Source organism: Galleria mellonella, unplaced genomic scaffold, assembly GCF_026898425.1.
Source record: "Galleria mellonella isolate WM207_F2 unplaced genomic scaffold, CSIRO_AGI_GalMel_v1 utg33, whole genome shotgun sequence".
Classification (NCBI taxonomy): domain Eukaryota; kingdom Metazoa; phylum Arthropoda; class Insecta; order Lepidoptera; family Pyralidae; genus Galleria; species Galleria mellonella.
Window position 1 is genome coordinate 8181404 of NW_026442079.1, and position 17621 is coordinate 8199024.

General features: G+C 30.9%; 1 protein-coding gene across 1 annotated transcript; it reads left to right on the forward strand.

Annotated features, from left to right (window-relative positions):
• The first annotated feature begins 4351 nt into the window (after nucleotides 1-4351).
• LOC113521370 (uncharacterized) lies at nucleotides 4352-8515 on the forward strand. The gene is made up of 6 exons (XM_026906898.3): nucleotides 4352-4862; nucleotides 6182-6349; nucleotides 6620-6826; nucleotides 7182-7364; nucleotides 7868-8012; nucleotides 8276-8515. The coding sequence occupies exons 1-6, from the start codon at nucleotides 4790-4792 to the stop codon at nucleotides 8376-8378; spliced, it is 879 nt and encodes a 292-aa protein (XP_026762699.1). The 5' UTR covers nucleotides 4352-4789; the 3' UTR covers nucleotides 8379-8515.
• The last annotated feature ends 9106 nt before the right edge of the window (nucleotides 8516-17621 follow it).

The following is a 17621-nucleotide window of genomic DNA, read 5'->3' on the forward strand; positions in this document are numbered from 1 at the left end:
TTATTGTAAGGTGTAACAATTATAACAAAAAAAATCATTATAATGAATTCATAGTTTATGGTTATTACGGAATATAAACAGTTATTACAATTCACGATTTTTTTTAAAACCTCCTACTTTTAAAATTTTGTTAAATCAGAAGTATTACCAGATTTTTAATTTTTCATAGTTTTAAAACAAAGCATTCAAATAAAGCTAAAATAATTACAAAACAAGTAAAAATATTTTGGAGCACAGGGCAAGCAACCTTCATTATGTCAATTCAAATAACGGTACTGCCCTTAAATTGACGAAATTGTTTGTTGATGAACATTATGTAATCATATAGAACTTTTTTAGTGGATTGGGATGCAATAGTAACCTCTATCGGTATACGTTGACGGGGCACCAGTAAGAGATGAAAGGTGAGGATAAAAATAGAATAGCAAACAAGCTGATGGTCCACCAGATGGAAAGTGGTAACCGTCGCATATAGACATGTGCAGTACCATGTACATAACAGAGTATACTGTTTCGCCCATGATATTCCCTATGCTTTGCCATTCCTGAGGACTCAGGTGTTATTCCTTTGTACCCCGTAAATTCACTGTTATATCCCACCCTTCAAACCGAAACACAGCCATGCAAAAACAGCTGTTTCATGGTAGAAACACGAATGGAACAGAGGTGCCCAAGCAAACGACTTTTGTACAAAGTCTGGTGAGCCATATAGCCATTGTTCCTCATTGATCATGTAGCTTTTTATAGGTGAAAGAATTTATAAAACTGCTTGGGCAGTTTTTGAGGTTTTCTTCTATAAACAAACAATCAAAATTTTCCTCTTTATAATATTAGCATAAATAACTTTTTTATTAATAAATTTTTAAGCTTGGATAAATAAATAAGTAGCTATATAGTTCAATTTAATATCTGTGATTTTAGGTCCTATTAAGGTGTAAAAAAATACAAACAAAATTAAATATATTACTATTTTTCAATTGTTTTGAAGTAATGATTAAGGCTTTAATAATTATAAACATAAATAATTTACAAATTAATATTCAGGTGTAAAAACAAATAATTTGTGTCCATGTAATATTTCACTCACTATTTCTTATAATTTCACTAATGTAAATACTTAATTCTCATTTTATAAGAGATTTTTTAAAACTATGGTAAAGATAATGTCTATACATATAAAACTGTAATTATAATCTAAGAGCGCAATTTATTTGGTTTTGTGTCAGAATTACTGAAAACTCGCAGATATTTTAAATATTTTGATTAGACTTTATACATAAATTTATGGTTAAAAAATATTGTACTTTTATCTCTGTTAAAAGTTTTAATTCCAAAATTAGAAAAAATTATGTGGTATTTCTATTTAAAAGTTGTAACTATACACATTATAATTATGAAACTAACTGTAAAGCAAAAAGATTCTCAATTGTGCCTGATTTTTTATTATTATTAATGTGACTATAGTGGTCTTGTCTGCTGCCTTTTTAGGATTCAAATATTTTCAGCGGAAATAACATTATGTCGAATGATCCACTACAACAACAGTCAATATAGGGTAAAATAAATATAGACATACTGCATTTTGAAGTTTTTTTATTTCTTTTTGATGATTTTTTTTGGTTAATTGGAATAGTTTATTCCTAGTGTCTAATATATAATATTAAAATAGTTCCTAGTGTATAATATTAAAATAAAATCAAGTTTATTCTACTAGAACAATATTACAAGTACTAAAGTATATTCAGTTACTAATGAAATATTGTTAAGTATCAATTTTGTTATTTAATTAAGTACATCCAATAGAATAGCTCACTGAATTTCAGTTATATTTTTTTTCAGATACGCGTAATGGCGCATGGGCGGGTCCTGCATATTTTCCACTGGGCGGAGTCGAAGCTAAAAATTCGCCGCCTTGCAGACGTCACGCCCACCACATTTCGCTTTTACTTTGAACCATTTCTCTTTATTACATTTTCAAATTGTTATATAATATTGAACATGATTAAATTAAATCATGAAACAGGTTCAAACTACGATTATTTAAAGGTACCTTTATGTGACTGTGTACGTGCTGAATGTAATATTCATATTAGGTAATTAATAAGAATGAAAGTATAATTCGCCAGAATTTTAGGCTTTAATAAACTGAAAATCTTACATAGTTGTTTGACATATAAAATCTATGACAATTCATAACTAAAACATTTTTCTAATATTTAATGGCATCACGACACTGAAACAATAAAGAAAATTTATAAATAAAAGATGAGCATTTTCACTACGTAAATTATTAGTGGAATAACCAAATATGAATATTTCTATTATGGTGAACGTATTAATATATTACATAATAATAACATATTTATTATTTACTGTTTTATTTATTTATTAGTACATATTTATTTATTTATTTAAGGAACACCAACAGCATATTGCATCATAACATATAGGTATAACAAACATTAAATACAATATAATATTAATGCACATGCCTATTATAGGTATTCACAGCATTCACTTTTATATATGTGCATATGGCGGGCAATTTTTTGTTATGCTAAGTTAGAAAAAAAAGTAAAACAAAGGTTTGGTAACTGTTAAAATCGCATCCAATTTAGTACAATATTTTTTTGCGTGTTGCTGGAACAAATATACAGACAGACAACTAAATCTCTATAAATTATTGTTTTGGCATCTATTGTTTTTATTAAGGCCTCTTCTATTGATTTCTGTTAAATATCACCCAGGTGCATATATTGTGTAGTTACATTATTATTATATTAGTAAGATTGGACATATAAAAATTTATAAAACCATGTGCATACAATATAACATAATCTAAATATATAAGTTTTTCTATATACTGTATATTCGCCAATAGGTAATAATATCTTGTACAATAATATTAATATGAAAGTAATTCTAAATTGTTCTGTTGATTTTTCATCAAGTAAATTTTATAATACCCTACCATCACCGCGATATTTTTTAAATAAACTACGCCGTTAGGGATGTCGATTTTGAGACACTATTTCTCTAAACCTAAGATCGCAATATTTATCATTCTCAATTTTATTAATATTCGGAGGACCAATATAAACTAAATTTATAATATAATTAAATTAATATAATCTACACTAATAAGAGGAAAAACGTTGTTTGTTTGGTTTTAATGAATAGGCTCTAAAACTACTGGACCGTTTTTAAAAATTCTTTCACCATTCGAAAGCTATATTATCCACGAGTAACATAGGCTAAATTTTATTGTGGAAAAAATAGGGTTCCGTAAAATATTTGTGTTTTTCGGACACAAGGTGACCAGAAAAGTTACTTATTTTGCGTACGCTGCCTAAACTATAAAAGATAGAACCATAAAATGTTCTAATTAATTGTAGATCTTATAAATATCTACAAAAAAGTCCGCGACACACTATACCTATTTATGTCGAGTGAGGCACAACAACCATTTATTTATTTAAAAATCTTGAATTTTTTGGAATACATTTAAACGCATTTATTTTACTCATACTATTAATCCTTATCAAAATAAATTATTTCATCACTAAGTACAGTTTATGTAGATAATATTTGATCTTCGAATGATTAAAATTGGACGTTTTGTTTTAAAGTTACGGCGAAATTAAAATATTACGATTTTTTTTATATAACTTAGAATGGCAAACAAGCTGACGGCCCACCTGATGGAAAGTGGTAACCGTCGCCTATAGACATGAGCAGTACCATGGACATAACATAGTATACTGTTTCGCCCATGAGACCCCCCATGCGTTGCCATTCCTAAAGATTCAAGTGTTATTCCTCTGTACCCAGTAAATTCACGCCATATCCCACCCTTCAAACCGAAACACAGCCATGCAAATACAACTGCTTCACGGTAGAAACACGAATGGGACAGAGGTACCCAAGCAATGCACGGCCCGTTGCGAAGTGAGCGTCACCAAGGCGGGGTGCGCGTACGGGAGGGGAGTTTAGTTTATATGTATATGTAATCTTGTGTGGATTCTAGGTTTGTAGGAAAAATAAATAAAATGAGGCAAAAGATTTTTTAGAAATTGTATTACAGAAAATACTTTAAAATATAAATATTTTCAATTATTTAAATTATACATATTTAAATTACAAATCAGAAACATAAACAAATAATAATATATTCCTTTCGACCATTGAGTAGTTTTATTCTTCTTGAAAGTAGAAAGCAGATACCGTAGAACTGCTATGAACGTATGTATTATGAAACGAGCATAGAATAACCTCATTGCGTAAATTAACAAATATTTTTTTATCGAATATTCATTCGAGTATAAAAGTCACCGTTTGACTTTTCATTGTCAATTAATTGGCATCATCAAAAAATAGAAACGTACGGAAAGTAGGGCAAAAATATATTTCCGATCTTTATTGCACTTTAGTGTTTTGCTTATAGTAATGTCTCACTCTAACTGTTGTTGTCGTTACGTGTCATATCTATGTTTGAACGAATTAAAAGTATAAAGTAATAAAAAAGTATTTATCAAAGGTTTCGGAATAGTTATTTATCAAATTCGATAATATTACTGTTCGCTACTTTTATGACATTTATTTGTCATTTGTCATAGCTACGATTTTTGGTCAGAGCCTTTTGCCTTGCTAATTAGATAAACAAATAAAAAAAAAAAAACTACATCGGTTCGTTAAAACGCAGTCATTACTCGCTCTTTGGCATTTCGTCTGCAGTGCAGGACAGTTGTCTCAGTTGATTTAATTTTTTTAGTTGTTTTAATTGTTGAAAATGTCAACAAAGAAGTCGCAGGCGCCAATTTCTCCTTGGATAAAGAGAATAATTGAAGAAACTGAGAAAGAAGGTACGAAACACGGCATATACTAAAATTGTTTTCGATTTTTCATTTACATATTAAGTATTTTTTTTTATTTATTTTTTTAATCTACGTAATTTTGGATTTTTTTTCATATCAAGTGTATGTATGTAAAAAAATATTTGTAGCTAATTAACTGTAAAATAGAAGTAACTTTCTGTTTGATATGATTTAATTATATAATTTATTAAATAAACGGATAGATTTTCTAAATTTATTGTTTAATTAATTTTACCGAAACTCAGGTTGAAAATTGGTTCCACGTGATATGAAACTAATCTTTTCGTATGTCTAAATTTAATTCTAATTAATACAGTATAAAAACCTTGATGTAATTAATCGAACGAAATACAGATGCCGCGTTACCCATTTTTAATCGCTATTTTGTGAACCAATTTGGGAACACATTTCTGTTGGGGGTAGGTGATAGAAATACTATCTATAAAATAAAATGTTACTCTTTTACATAGTTGACAGTGTTTTAATTAAACATAGATAGATTATTTTGTGTAAAAATTGTAAATGTTTTCATTTGATTGATTGAAGTTTGTTGAAATATGGATCGGAACGGAGTTAATTTTTTTGCAATTATTAAATTATGTGGGTAGTAATACTAATAGAATCTATTTTTTTTTAATGGATGATAATGGAATGGTTACCCCACCCGCGCTATCGGTATACACCGGTGGGGCACCAATGAAGGATGATAGGTGAGGATGAAGTAGGTCAGTTAGCCCATCATGACGAATTCAATAAGAATTGTTCACGATGGTTTCCAGGGGGAACCACGTGGAGGTCGACCTGATAAGATCTGATAAGATATTGCTAGCAATGGGGCTGTCAAACTCCATTGCTAACAATCCCTTTCCCCCCAATAGAATCTATTACGTTATCTACTTGCTCAGTAAATAATAAAATATTTGTAAGTATTTTGAAGAATTTATGCTAAATATTTTTATAAAATATATGTTGATATATTTCCCCCACACATTTAGAAACTACACTATACATACTGGTATCTCATGTATATATGGATAAAAAAATACCTGTTTTTGTTAAAGCGTTTGATAAAGAAAAACTATCGGTGTAATTTAAGATTGAATGATAATTTTCAATAAATTTTCCTAGATTATAATAGTTAAATAATTGTTAATTTCGTGTAATACAAAATTGCAAAATGTTATTCGTCCAATCATTTGACACAGCTGCATGTTAGGAGACGAAACGGTTGGAACTTGGTATCGACAGCAGCAACAAGAACTAACAAGAAGCAGGACAATACTATGAATATACTTTTTTATTTTCAGGGAGCGAAGAATGGCCGATCGTCCTATTGAAGGGTGAAAGTCGTCACGCGGTGTGGGTGGTGAGTGCTTGGTTGGGTGTCGATATGAAAGGCATCCCGGGCCAAGCTTGCCGTCTACTTGAGCGTTTTCTATGCGCCCGAACTCGTCAATTAGTCACCGAGTCTACAAGTTAGTAAATTATTTAAATATTTAGTTAAGCGTGTACTTAACGTATCTACTGTTTATGTTGTAATAAAATTTTATTTTACAGTAAGTAATAAAAGTGTACAAGTATTTTTCTATATATCTGATATATTTTTTTCATAATTTGCAAATTATATACTATTTTTATTATTTATTTATTTTATTATTTAATATTTTTAATCAAGTAATCCTTTTAAAACAAAAAAAAAAACCCACATGTCGCGCATATTAAAATATTAAAATATAAATTAACAGGTACGGAGGAGTTGAAAAGAATTCAACGTTCAATAAATGAGCAAATAATATTTTTCTTGGCGTGCTGCATTCTACTCGCATCGAAAATGAACACCTCAACCTCGAACTTCAACTCTCATACGATACAGCGGTACATGCAGTTGCATGGCTTAGAGATTTCCGTCGACAAGATCAACGCGATGGAACACGATGTGTTTAGTAGTCTGGGTTAGTGTGTTTTTAATTATTTACATTAAATTAATTAATATTTTATAAATAAATTAATTTTATTAATTAGTTATATTTAAATACGTTAATTTAGTTAAAAATGATCATAATTGTAAGAACTAAGATGCCTTATAGTAGGTAAAACTTTTTGATATCGTTCAAAGGGCTTTTCATTCTTTTTGTTCATAATATAAACTTATTTGTTTACTAAAATAAACTTAGCTGTAATTTAATGCAATAAAAGTTTGTCAAAGGGTAATTAATGTAAATGTGTTTAGCGTAGAGTAAATGCGTTTTAATATATACACAATACTGTTGATATCCTTTAATGTTCGTATTTTTACTCTTTTACTAGGTTATCAAATTTCGTTATTCTCGAGCGTGGAGGCAGCAGAGCTGATTTCTCTGGAAGTGGGCCTGTCTTCAAAAATGATAGAACATGTGGGAACTCTCACTAATTTGGCGGAGTATCGCCGTGACGAGTTAGTGCGACTGGTGAAGAAATCTTCTACTTTATTTCCGCTGTTGAAGAAACCGGGTAAGTTGTAGTGATATATTTTACTATAAATTGTACTGAAGTAATTAAATAATTCTGTTTGATACTATACCAAAATTTTAAAGGATCGCTGTGAATTTATGAAGTCTTTAAAATATTAGCATTTCAACTATTATATTATATAAGAATTATTACAATTTCATCTAAATGAGAAAGCAGAAACTACAAATGTTGTAACAGCATTAAAATTATACATATGTCGTGGCCAGATTGTAGAATTGATCACATCATGATGTGTGCTAACATTTTCATGAGATGGCCGACCTCATCATTCACTAAGTATGTTTTAATTTGCGGAGAGAAATCAGTTGGTGTATTCCTTCATAACGATTTCATCATGAATTAACCACTATAGTTTTCAGGGGGTAATGTGTTGATATTAACCTAACAGAATGTATTACTAGGAAAGCTCCTATTTCTAATAATAATTTCCCATACCTATTCAGTTTTATTTTCATATTGATATAATTAATTCCTTGACGCAGAGAACGCTTCACTTCGGACATTGCATATATCAGCAGGGACAGTGGCTACTGGCATCTTTTACCATTTGCATGGGGAACCCGTTTCGTCTTCTACTTTCATAAAGCGTCTCAAACATCTTACCAGACTGTCTAGTACGTTTTTGAGGTAAGTGATTGTTTTTAATGTTCACTTCTCATTCGGTAATTAGTGACATTTAGTTTAGCAAGTGTATTTTTTTTAATTGAGCATTATTATAAATAAATTTGATGTAATATTATTATAATGTTTTGGACCAAATATATAAAAATAGTTTGTCTTGGCATTTATCTAGCAAACGGTCATATTCGATTACATGAAAATTTGAAAAGATTATGAAAACCATCTTGAGATAAATAATGGAAGACATTATAATATTTATCTAATTGCAGGTTCATGGCCGATGCTATTGCTCAGGTGATAACAAAGAGCATTGACGATGACGATAGTGAGGAACCTGTTACCAAGAAAAAGAAAAAATCGTCAAAAGTGTAAATATTATTATAATGACCATATTACCTACAGAGGTATATGGTAGTATAACGATGTTATGTTTCTAGAAATGCTTCTAGAGTTTAGTTTCTTTTGTTATTTTTATTTTGAAAAATATACTTACTTTTGTGTGAAAACAATATGTGGTTATCATTAAATCTCTTTTTCTCCGACTCCCAATAAATGAAATTTGGTGATATTTTACAAAATCCCCTCATTCATCTATAGACATGTGTTTTATAGTATTGTGCATACAAATTAAGATGTTTTACATACAGATTTATAGAAGCTAAGCCATGGCAAACATTTAGTTTACTATAATTTCTTCAATTTTTTTTAATCAATGAATAAACAAATCAAATCAAATGAATAAATAAATATACAAATATAGCTATGGACAATATATTTTTATTTACTATAAATCTATGCTTTAGGTTTAATAATAAAAGCAATTTTAGAATAATAGATATATAGATAAATGCTCGGCACCCCGGTTAGCTTTGACCGGTGAAGCGCGAATTATGAACGCACTGTCGGAACTCGATACCGCGATGCATTTAATATCGAAACAATATATTAATATGTATCTATCAAGTTATAGCGACAATCATAATTGTTAATTTTAGATTCTTTGGATTGTTGAGGTTGGTGAAGAATACAATTATTTTTAGTCTATAAATATTATATATATAGTTAATAAATAAACTATTTGATTGTAAACTGTGTTTAATTTTATATATATACAGATACACTGTGAAACATAAATAACAATTATTTAAAACCGGAGTTGAGCTAAACACATGTACGTGACATTAAAAAAATTAGCAGCGGAGCGAAGTGTTGCTAGTACAATAAAAAAAAGAGAAGAGTGTGCTGAGTATTTCCAACACTATGCTAATACAATTTATAAAAAGTAGAAGTAATTACGTAAACTTATGTAAGTATTAATGAAGTATATTTTATTACTAGCTGCATTCCGTAGCTTAACTTAAGTGAATTGGTATTTATTTTTTATTTATTTATTTAATAAGGTTCAAATACAACTTTTACATTTTACATGCAACTTAATAACACAAAAAATAATTTTGCCTAATGCAAAAGTCTTTTACAGGCGAACACCACATGCACTATATAATATATAATAAATTATTAACAATGACAATAAGATTATCTGAATAATAAGTAGATTAAGAACTTATGTCTAAGATTTTCCTCAATAAGTTATATATGCTGTTGGTGGGTCCAAAATTGATATCAATTTGATCGCTGTGAGCATTTAGAATCCTACATAATCTGGGTACAGGCGAGTTGGCTCCTAACACTGTTCTTCTTAACGGAGAACATAAAGGTGTTATCTGTTTCCGAGGTATTCTAGAGGGAACACGAAAGTTAAACAATTGAAGCATTTGTGGACAATCTATTATATGCGTCAGTATTTTAAAACCAAAGAAATGTCAATAAAATCTCTGCGTTTTTTTAATGAGATGATATGAAAATGCTTCAGCTTGTCAATGTAAGAGGAGTTTTTTATTCCTTTATTATTTAGATACGAGAGGTGCCACAAAAATCTCTTTTGAATACGTTCAATACGTAAGACACGTGTACAATAATGTGGACGTCAGAGTACACTACAGTACTCCAGTATACTGCGGACAAGACTATTATATAAAATAATTTTGGTTCGACTATTACGAAAATCTTTAGTGTTTCTTATAATAAATCCTAACATCATGCTAGCTTTTTTAACTACATTATCTATATGAGGCACGAAAGTTAATTTTGTATCAAAGGTCACTCCTAAGTCTTTTATGGTATTTCTAGATTCAATTATTTCATTTTGAATATGGTAGCTGTAATCAATAATGTGCAATTTTCTAGAGAATTTCATATTAAAACACTTTTTAGTGTTTAAATTGATGCCATTTTGGAGACACCATTTATGTAGTCTACTCAAATCGTCTTGAAGTTTAATGCGTCCTCAATAGTTGCAATTAATCTAGCAAACTTCAAGTTGTCTGCAAATATGTATAACTCAGAAAACTGGAAACAGTTTATGATGTCGTTAATAAATATATTAAAAAGGATCGGCCCCAAATGAGATCCTTGAGGAATACCTGAGACCACCGAGTGGAAAGAAGAACGGTATCCATTCAAAACTACATAAAACGAACGATTGGATAAATAAGACCTTAGCCAGGAGAGCAAAGCACCCGTTACACCATACGCAGAAAGCTTATATAGTAATATTCTATGTGGAACTCTATCAAAAGCCTTACAGAAATCGGTGTAAATAACGTCGTATTACCAGCGTCAATTGTATCCACGACTGATTCAGTAAATGTACTGAGATTAGTACACGTGGATCTTGCACTTACAAATCCGTGCTGACAGTCCGACAGATAAAGACGAAAATGATATTGAATATGGGGACAAATTAAAGACTCAAAAATTTTAGGAAAAGCTGAAAGCATTGAAATTGGTCTATAATTATCTATGAAACTGTCAGAATCAGACTTATGAATAGGGACAACCTTTGCAACTTTCCAAGCTGATGGGAAAACTCCAGTTTTAAAAGAAATAAATATTTCGCAAACATTTCACAAATTTCGGTTTGGTCTGATGTAGTAGTTCTGCCATTAGTCATTGAAGTGGGGTAAGTGCTAGAACCACCCCGCTTCGTTTTTACATGTGACCACAATATCTTAGGATTCACTTTAATTTCTTTTTCAATCCGCTTTAAGTATTAGTAAGGTATATATATTTTAAGTGCTTATAAGCGGATATAACTTAACCAAATTACATTCAAATCTGTGTCGTAGTTTTTGCATAAATTTGTAACAAACATCCATCTATCCATGGTTATTAACTTCCGTATTTATAATATTAATAGGATATTAATTTAGAACAAAATATAATTTTTAAAATTACAATCGTATGTTGGAGATAAATTGGATATAGAAAATTGCCAATGTTTTATAACAGACTAAGTAACAGGGCAAGCTATTGTTTATCACACATATATTTGTCATGTACTTGAGATACTACAGATGTCAACTTCTACACATGCTTATAATGGACAAAGTTGCTGGTAACAGACAAGTCGGCTGCAGAAAAAAATTCTTGGCTTCGTAACATCTGGGAATGAACCAGTATTGCAAGTGAAGCCAAAATAGTCCACCTTGCCAAAGCCAAAGACGAATTCAGTGGTAGACAACTTTAACTTGTTGGAAAGGTATTAATAAAAAATTATATTTAGGTGTGGGAAAAAGGTTATTTTGTGGATATAACTGATTTCTTCAAAGAATTATTACTGAAATTAGAAAAAATAATCGCCAGATTATTCCAGGCTCACAAGCGGTATCGAAACCTTAAGTCTTAGGAGAGATTTTGCCTCACTCTGCGTGTTCTACGCTTGTACAACGAATAGTGCTGAGGAATTGTTCAATATGATGCCCACAGCCACTTTCTACCATCATACGGCTCGCCATCGACAGGGTGTTCATCCTCATGTCCTAAAGCCTCAATGGTCGCGTACTGCGCGGTTTTAGAGATGTTTCTTCCCACGAACGCTTAGGTTGTGGAATGAGTTCCCTGCCGAAATTTTTCCAAGAGCATGGGGTTCTTCAAAAGGGGCGTAAAGAATTTTTTTCAGGGTCGGCAATGCATGCGTAATACCTCTGGTATTGCAGATGTTCATAGGCTACGGTAAACACATATCATCAGGTGGGCCGTATGCTTGTTTGCCACCTCAGTGATATAAAAAAAATTAGGAAAAAGCCAGATTTACGACACATGAAATAATATAATATGCGCGTTATTACGCGCATATTATATTATTATTAGCCCTTCAAGAAATGACCGCCTAATTGATATGTACTGTGTCTTCACTTGTTGTATTATTGAAGGTGAAAAATATAATCACTCTTTTCAGTAACTTATGACTATGGAATTTAATTAAATGAGTGCGTAAGATAACCCAGCGTTTGTTCTGCAACCGCAAATAATCCACAAAATGTTAACAAGTTATAAAAATTATAAATTAACGTCAGCCAGACGAGGGTCAGGGGACGAGCAGGGCGCGCGGGGGGACTGTAACAATAGATGTTGCTTTAGGGTGCCCAATAAAAACTTGACAAATGGCGTTTCATAATCGCATCGCATTCCAAGCTTCGTCATTGCTATCCCGGATTGTACTCCCCTTGAAAAATATGTCTCTTGTCCTGAAATTACCTCGTGTGGTGACAGTGTCATTACACTAAAAAGATACTGTGGATACTTAGGATATGGTTTTATTTTATTATTACTTTATTAGGGAAATATGTAAGTACTAAAATATATAAATAATTAAAATAAGAATAACATATATCAGTAAAGTTTCCATAAAACACCGACATTAAGTAAACTAGTGCAGATGATAAATATAAAAAAGTACCTGATATAATAAAAAGAGAAACATAACAATATTCTATAGTTATATAATTTTCAAAAGATATTTTTTTTAATTAGTGTGTATTTGCGAAAATATATATATATATATATATATATATATATATATATATATATATATATATATATATATATATATATATATATATATATATATATATATATATATATATATATATATATATATATATATATATATATATATATATATAGATAAGATGGTTGGGATAAAACTTTTGTTTATGGAGTAACGGTGGTGAAAATCTGCAGCAGGTATCATTCCTAACAATTACTCACAGCACTCCCCATGATAAATTCGGTAGGTCAAGTCGAACAGTGTGTGTTTTTTATATAAGTTTAAGTCTTCACTAAATATACTCAAAGAGAAGAATCGCCCATTGTAACAATTACAGGATCTTAGACGAAAGGTATAAATATAAATAGTAAATATAAAGTACTCATGTAATTCTTATGTAAAAAGGAACACTAAATAGTTTATTATTTCTTGAATTCACCTGAGACACGTTAACAATACTCAATAGAAAAAATGATTCAATAAAATTATTCCTAATTTTGAATAAAAATGTTTGATTTGATTCTCGCACTCGAGATTCTGGACGCTGCATCAATTCTCCAAGGCTTGCTGTTACAATTTTAGAGTCATTTTCCAATATTTTATTTCGTTCGATTACGTCATTGAACCTTTTGCTTATAAATGAAATGGTTTCTTTTTATCCGGTGGTTTCACTTTTAATGGCTTCTAATTCCGAAACTGTGGTATGCTTTTTCACCGACTCCATATGCTGTTGCAGCTTAGGCATTTACGCATCAAGCATAATTTCGAGTAGATTCATAAAAAACAGTTGCAGTTTTTTCCTGTTAAATTATGATACTAGTACTGTCACCTCTGTGAATAGTGATGTTATCAGAGCTAACGACTGACTGCTGAGAATTGGAATAACCTCTTACAGATATATTGTACTATATCTGTAAGAGATTATTTTCTATCTATCTATCTAAGTTTTACTTCTATTTTGTGCAGACTATATAATTACTAGCGCCTGTTATTATAGTTTTGCAACAAATAAATTTCATTGCGGTAAAAAATTTTACTTACTTGTACTTTACGTTTTCAAAATATTGTGAACTTCTGTAGTATTTTTCAAAAGATATTTTTTGTTCCCTGATAGCTTTTTTAATAAAATTCAATATAAATAAAAAAGTTCTGGGTGGGGGAGATCCGATCCATGAGTCACTGAGATATCCTCTGCGGTAAGCTAACGCAACACCGCTGTACCACAAACACCAGTGTCGCGTCCAAAATAATAGTTGATAGTTACAATATTTTGTTTGTAAATTGTGCAGTAGATTGCTGTTACATACAGCCAGAGTTACAGATACGACACTTAACTCCTACAATATGGTATAACTCCGAATTGAACACTTTTGTTTACATTCGACAAATATAGACATCAAAATCGATTAATTTACTCAACGTCAAGGCAGGACTTTTACTTGTTATTTATATTACGTACCTATATGTATTGTATTACGTTACGTGTATGTATATTGTCTCCCTGTTTTTGTTATTTTCATTTTAAAGAAATAATTGCTAAATAGATTTCTCGTAATAGTCCCTATTATTGGCCCTATATTGTAAACAAAGTATGCTTTGTGTTCTTTTATCAGCGGTTGCATGAAAACAACTCCAATGACAGCAATAGAGGTGGCCCTCGACATAAAACTCCTAGATCTGCATATACAGCGGAAAGCAGGTTTAGCCGTTATCAAATTAATGCATCTCGACTTATGGGGTAAATCAACTGCCCCACATTTCAATTCTCAACCAGGCAATTGGATATGAACTACTAATTGCGGCTCCGTGTGATAGGGACTCATAATCTTTATATATTCAACAAAAAATATCAAATACAAATAAAAGAAGAAGAAAAGGATCAATCTGGAATATGTACATGAATTACGGATACACACGGATGGCTCCAAAATTGAGAGCGGTTTAGGAATAGGAGTCTTTTCCCTAGACCTTAATATAAACATACACATACCGCTTGACGAGTACAGCTCGATATTCCAATGCGAATGTGTAGCAATAAGCGAGACTGCTGCAGCTGTACATAAGCTAGGAATAAATGACCTTGGCATTAGATTCTTATCTGATAGCGCAGCGTTACTAAAAGCACTACGAAACAGCAAGACAAATAACAAATTAACAATTGAATGCCACTAACAAGATATCTTATCCAGGCATATCCTTGGATAGGATATCTTTCAATAATTAACTTATTCTCCAATGGATAAAGGGGCACAGTAGATCTTATGGTAACGATGCCACAGGTGAACTAGCTAGAAGGAGTTCTGGAACAAAAGCCGTAGGCTCGTATCCACTTCACCCTCTTCCGTTCTTCCAGTTTCGAATATGGATTCATCAAAGATGGATACAGACTGCTGATTGCAGACAATCAAAATTGACCGCACCAATTGTACCAGAGGGAGACTTTGTACAAAAGTCGTTCGCTTGGGCACCTCTGTCCCATTCGTGTTTCAACCGTGAAGCAGTTGTGTTTGCATGGCTGTGTTTTAGTTTGAAGGGTGGGATATGGCAGTAAATTTATAGGATACAGAGGAATAACACCTGAGTCCTCAGGAATGACAACGCATGGAGGATATTATGGGCGAAACAGTATACTCTGTTATGTCCATGGTACTGCTCATGTATGATGACGCTCATGTAGGTGACGGTTACTACTTTATATCAGATGGGCCTTTAGCTTGTTTGCCATTGTAAGTTGCATAAAAAAAATAATGTTAAATTAACGGACTATCAAAATGTTTATCATATTTAGATAGGAATAACCTTAAAACAATGTTAGAGACCATAACAGGCCATTGCTCCTTAAACAAACATTTATACGTAATAGGAGTCACAGACAGTCCTCTATGCCGAGGATATTTCGATGCCAAAGAAACGGCTGTTCACGCAATCCTGAAATGAATAGCTGTGGAGCCACAACGTTTTGAAAACCTCAAAATAATGAAGTCGCTCCACCTGTGAAGATCCTAGGAAGCTTATGTATTTCTAGGCAAGCTGGGCTGGCTGTTACTAGCCATGATAGCATGGAAAAGAGAATGTCCAATTAAAATTACATTACAAGGTCTCTGTAAGATCGACCTCTACGCAGTTCAATGAATATAGTGTGAATTTTTGATATTATTATTATTAACATAATTTTATTTAATTAAGCTTATTGTTATATATATCTTACATTCGCATCTAGACACGCATTCATCACGTTCATCCAAGATCTTCCTAAAATAAAGTTTCTATTTTAGGAAGATCTTGGATTAATTTTGTACGTACATACTTTGCACACCATTTTTTAACAGTTCAGTTCAGTATTTTTTTTTTTTGTTTGATTTTGATATGCCCTCCTTTTAACATCCAATTCAATCAGGCTTATGTTTAAAAGAACGTGGAATATAGCTGAGTGATATCAATTTAGTGATTTTCATTTCCTTTTTGTTTATTTTTTAATATTTTCGTAATTAAGTGTAAAATTAAGCACTTTTCCTTCGAAATATGAAATCATATTGTAACTACTAGCAATGCCATATAAATCTCTCCTAAGCACGTATAAAGTCATAGGTCATACTTTATTCTCACATAAAACTCCAGTGAGGTCGTAAAGTAAGTCTGTGATATTATTACCCAGTGCCCAATAGCACGGGTAAAGAATGCGTAGTAATAAGGGTTGGTATTAGGTCCAAAATATCGCTGTCACTACACTCCCCACCGCCGCAATATTATTAAAAATAATTCCTCATTTTTATTGCCCCTACTTAGCTATAGCGTTGCTATAATAAATAGCTTTTTTTGTTGTGGTGGCAGGTAGTGTAATTATTTTTATGTGATTTATGTAATTTTTGTAAATATTAAGTGCACTCATTATTGGTATTTTTTTGTAAATAGATACTAATGTGCTAATAATTCTTTAATGTTAGAATTTAATTTAATATTTAATTTAATGTATCTTCTTATTTAAAAAAAATTGAAAACAATAAACAAAAATTTCAAAAAAGATTAGAATTATTTGAATTGTCCTGTATTTGGCAATAAATTTCGAGTAATATACTCTCAAATCAAAGTAATCGAATTAAAAATAAACATCAAACTTGGTTCATCAAAATTGTCTAAGAGATTGAGGAACATGGACAAAAACCATCTTATTGACCCCTTTTAAACTCTGTTGAAGTAGATAATAGAGAGTAAGACAATTATAATCTATGATTAATATATCTAATTTAAAGATGATTACTATTGATAATTATGTTTTTTTAATGTTTTTATTTTTTATTAGCATTTGTAATATAAAATATTATTTTTTCTTAAATTTTATATTTTTCATGTTACATAAAGAGATAAGTGCAAGCAAATTATAGCAAAAAAAGAAGTATTTTAAGTGAAGAGCAGCATTAAACCGTAATATATTTTATATAATATTATAATAGTTATATAAGTACTGTACAATCATATCAATCGCCTAGTTATAGTAACGTGTTCATTACTACGCCGCGCAGGTTCTCAAGTCGTCAATTACTATGTTCGTAGCACTTCGTAGCTCGCGCGCTTCGTAGTCTAGCAAGCTAAGTATTGAAAACTGTTTATCGCTTAATATCATTTAAATTTACGTTTTATCATGATTTAATATTTCAAAATGTATAATAAAGGCGCTAGATTAATTATTTTATAGGCAGTGTTGGTGATATTAGTTATTACACTTA

Bases quoted from the DNA above. Each gene is read 5' to 3' on its own strand.
- LOC113521370 (XM_026906898.3), top strand. From the start codon at position 4,790: ATGTCAACAAAGAAGTCGCAGGCGCCAATTTCTCCTTGGATAAAGAGA. The intron at 4,863-6,181 runs GTACGAAACACG...TTTTATTTTCAG, and splicing joins TGAAGAAACTGAGAAAGAAG to GGAGCGAAGAATGGCCGATC. The intron at 6,827-7,181 runs GTTAGTGTGTTT...CTCTTTTACTAG, and splicing joins CGATGTGTTTAGTAGTCTGG to GTTATCAAATTTCGTTATTC.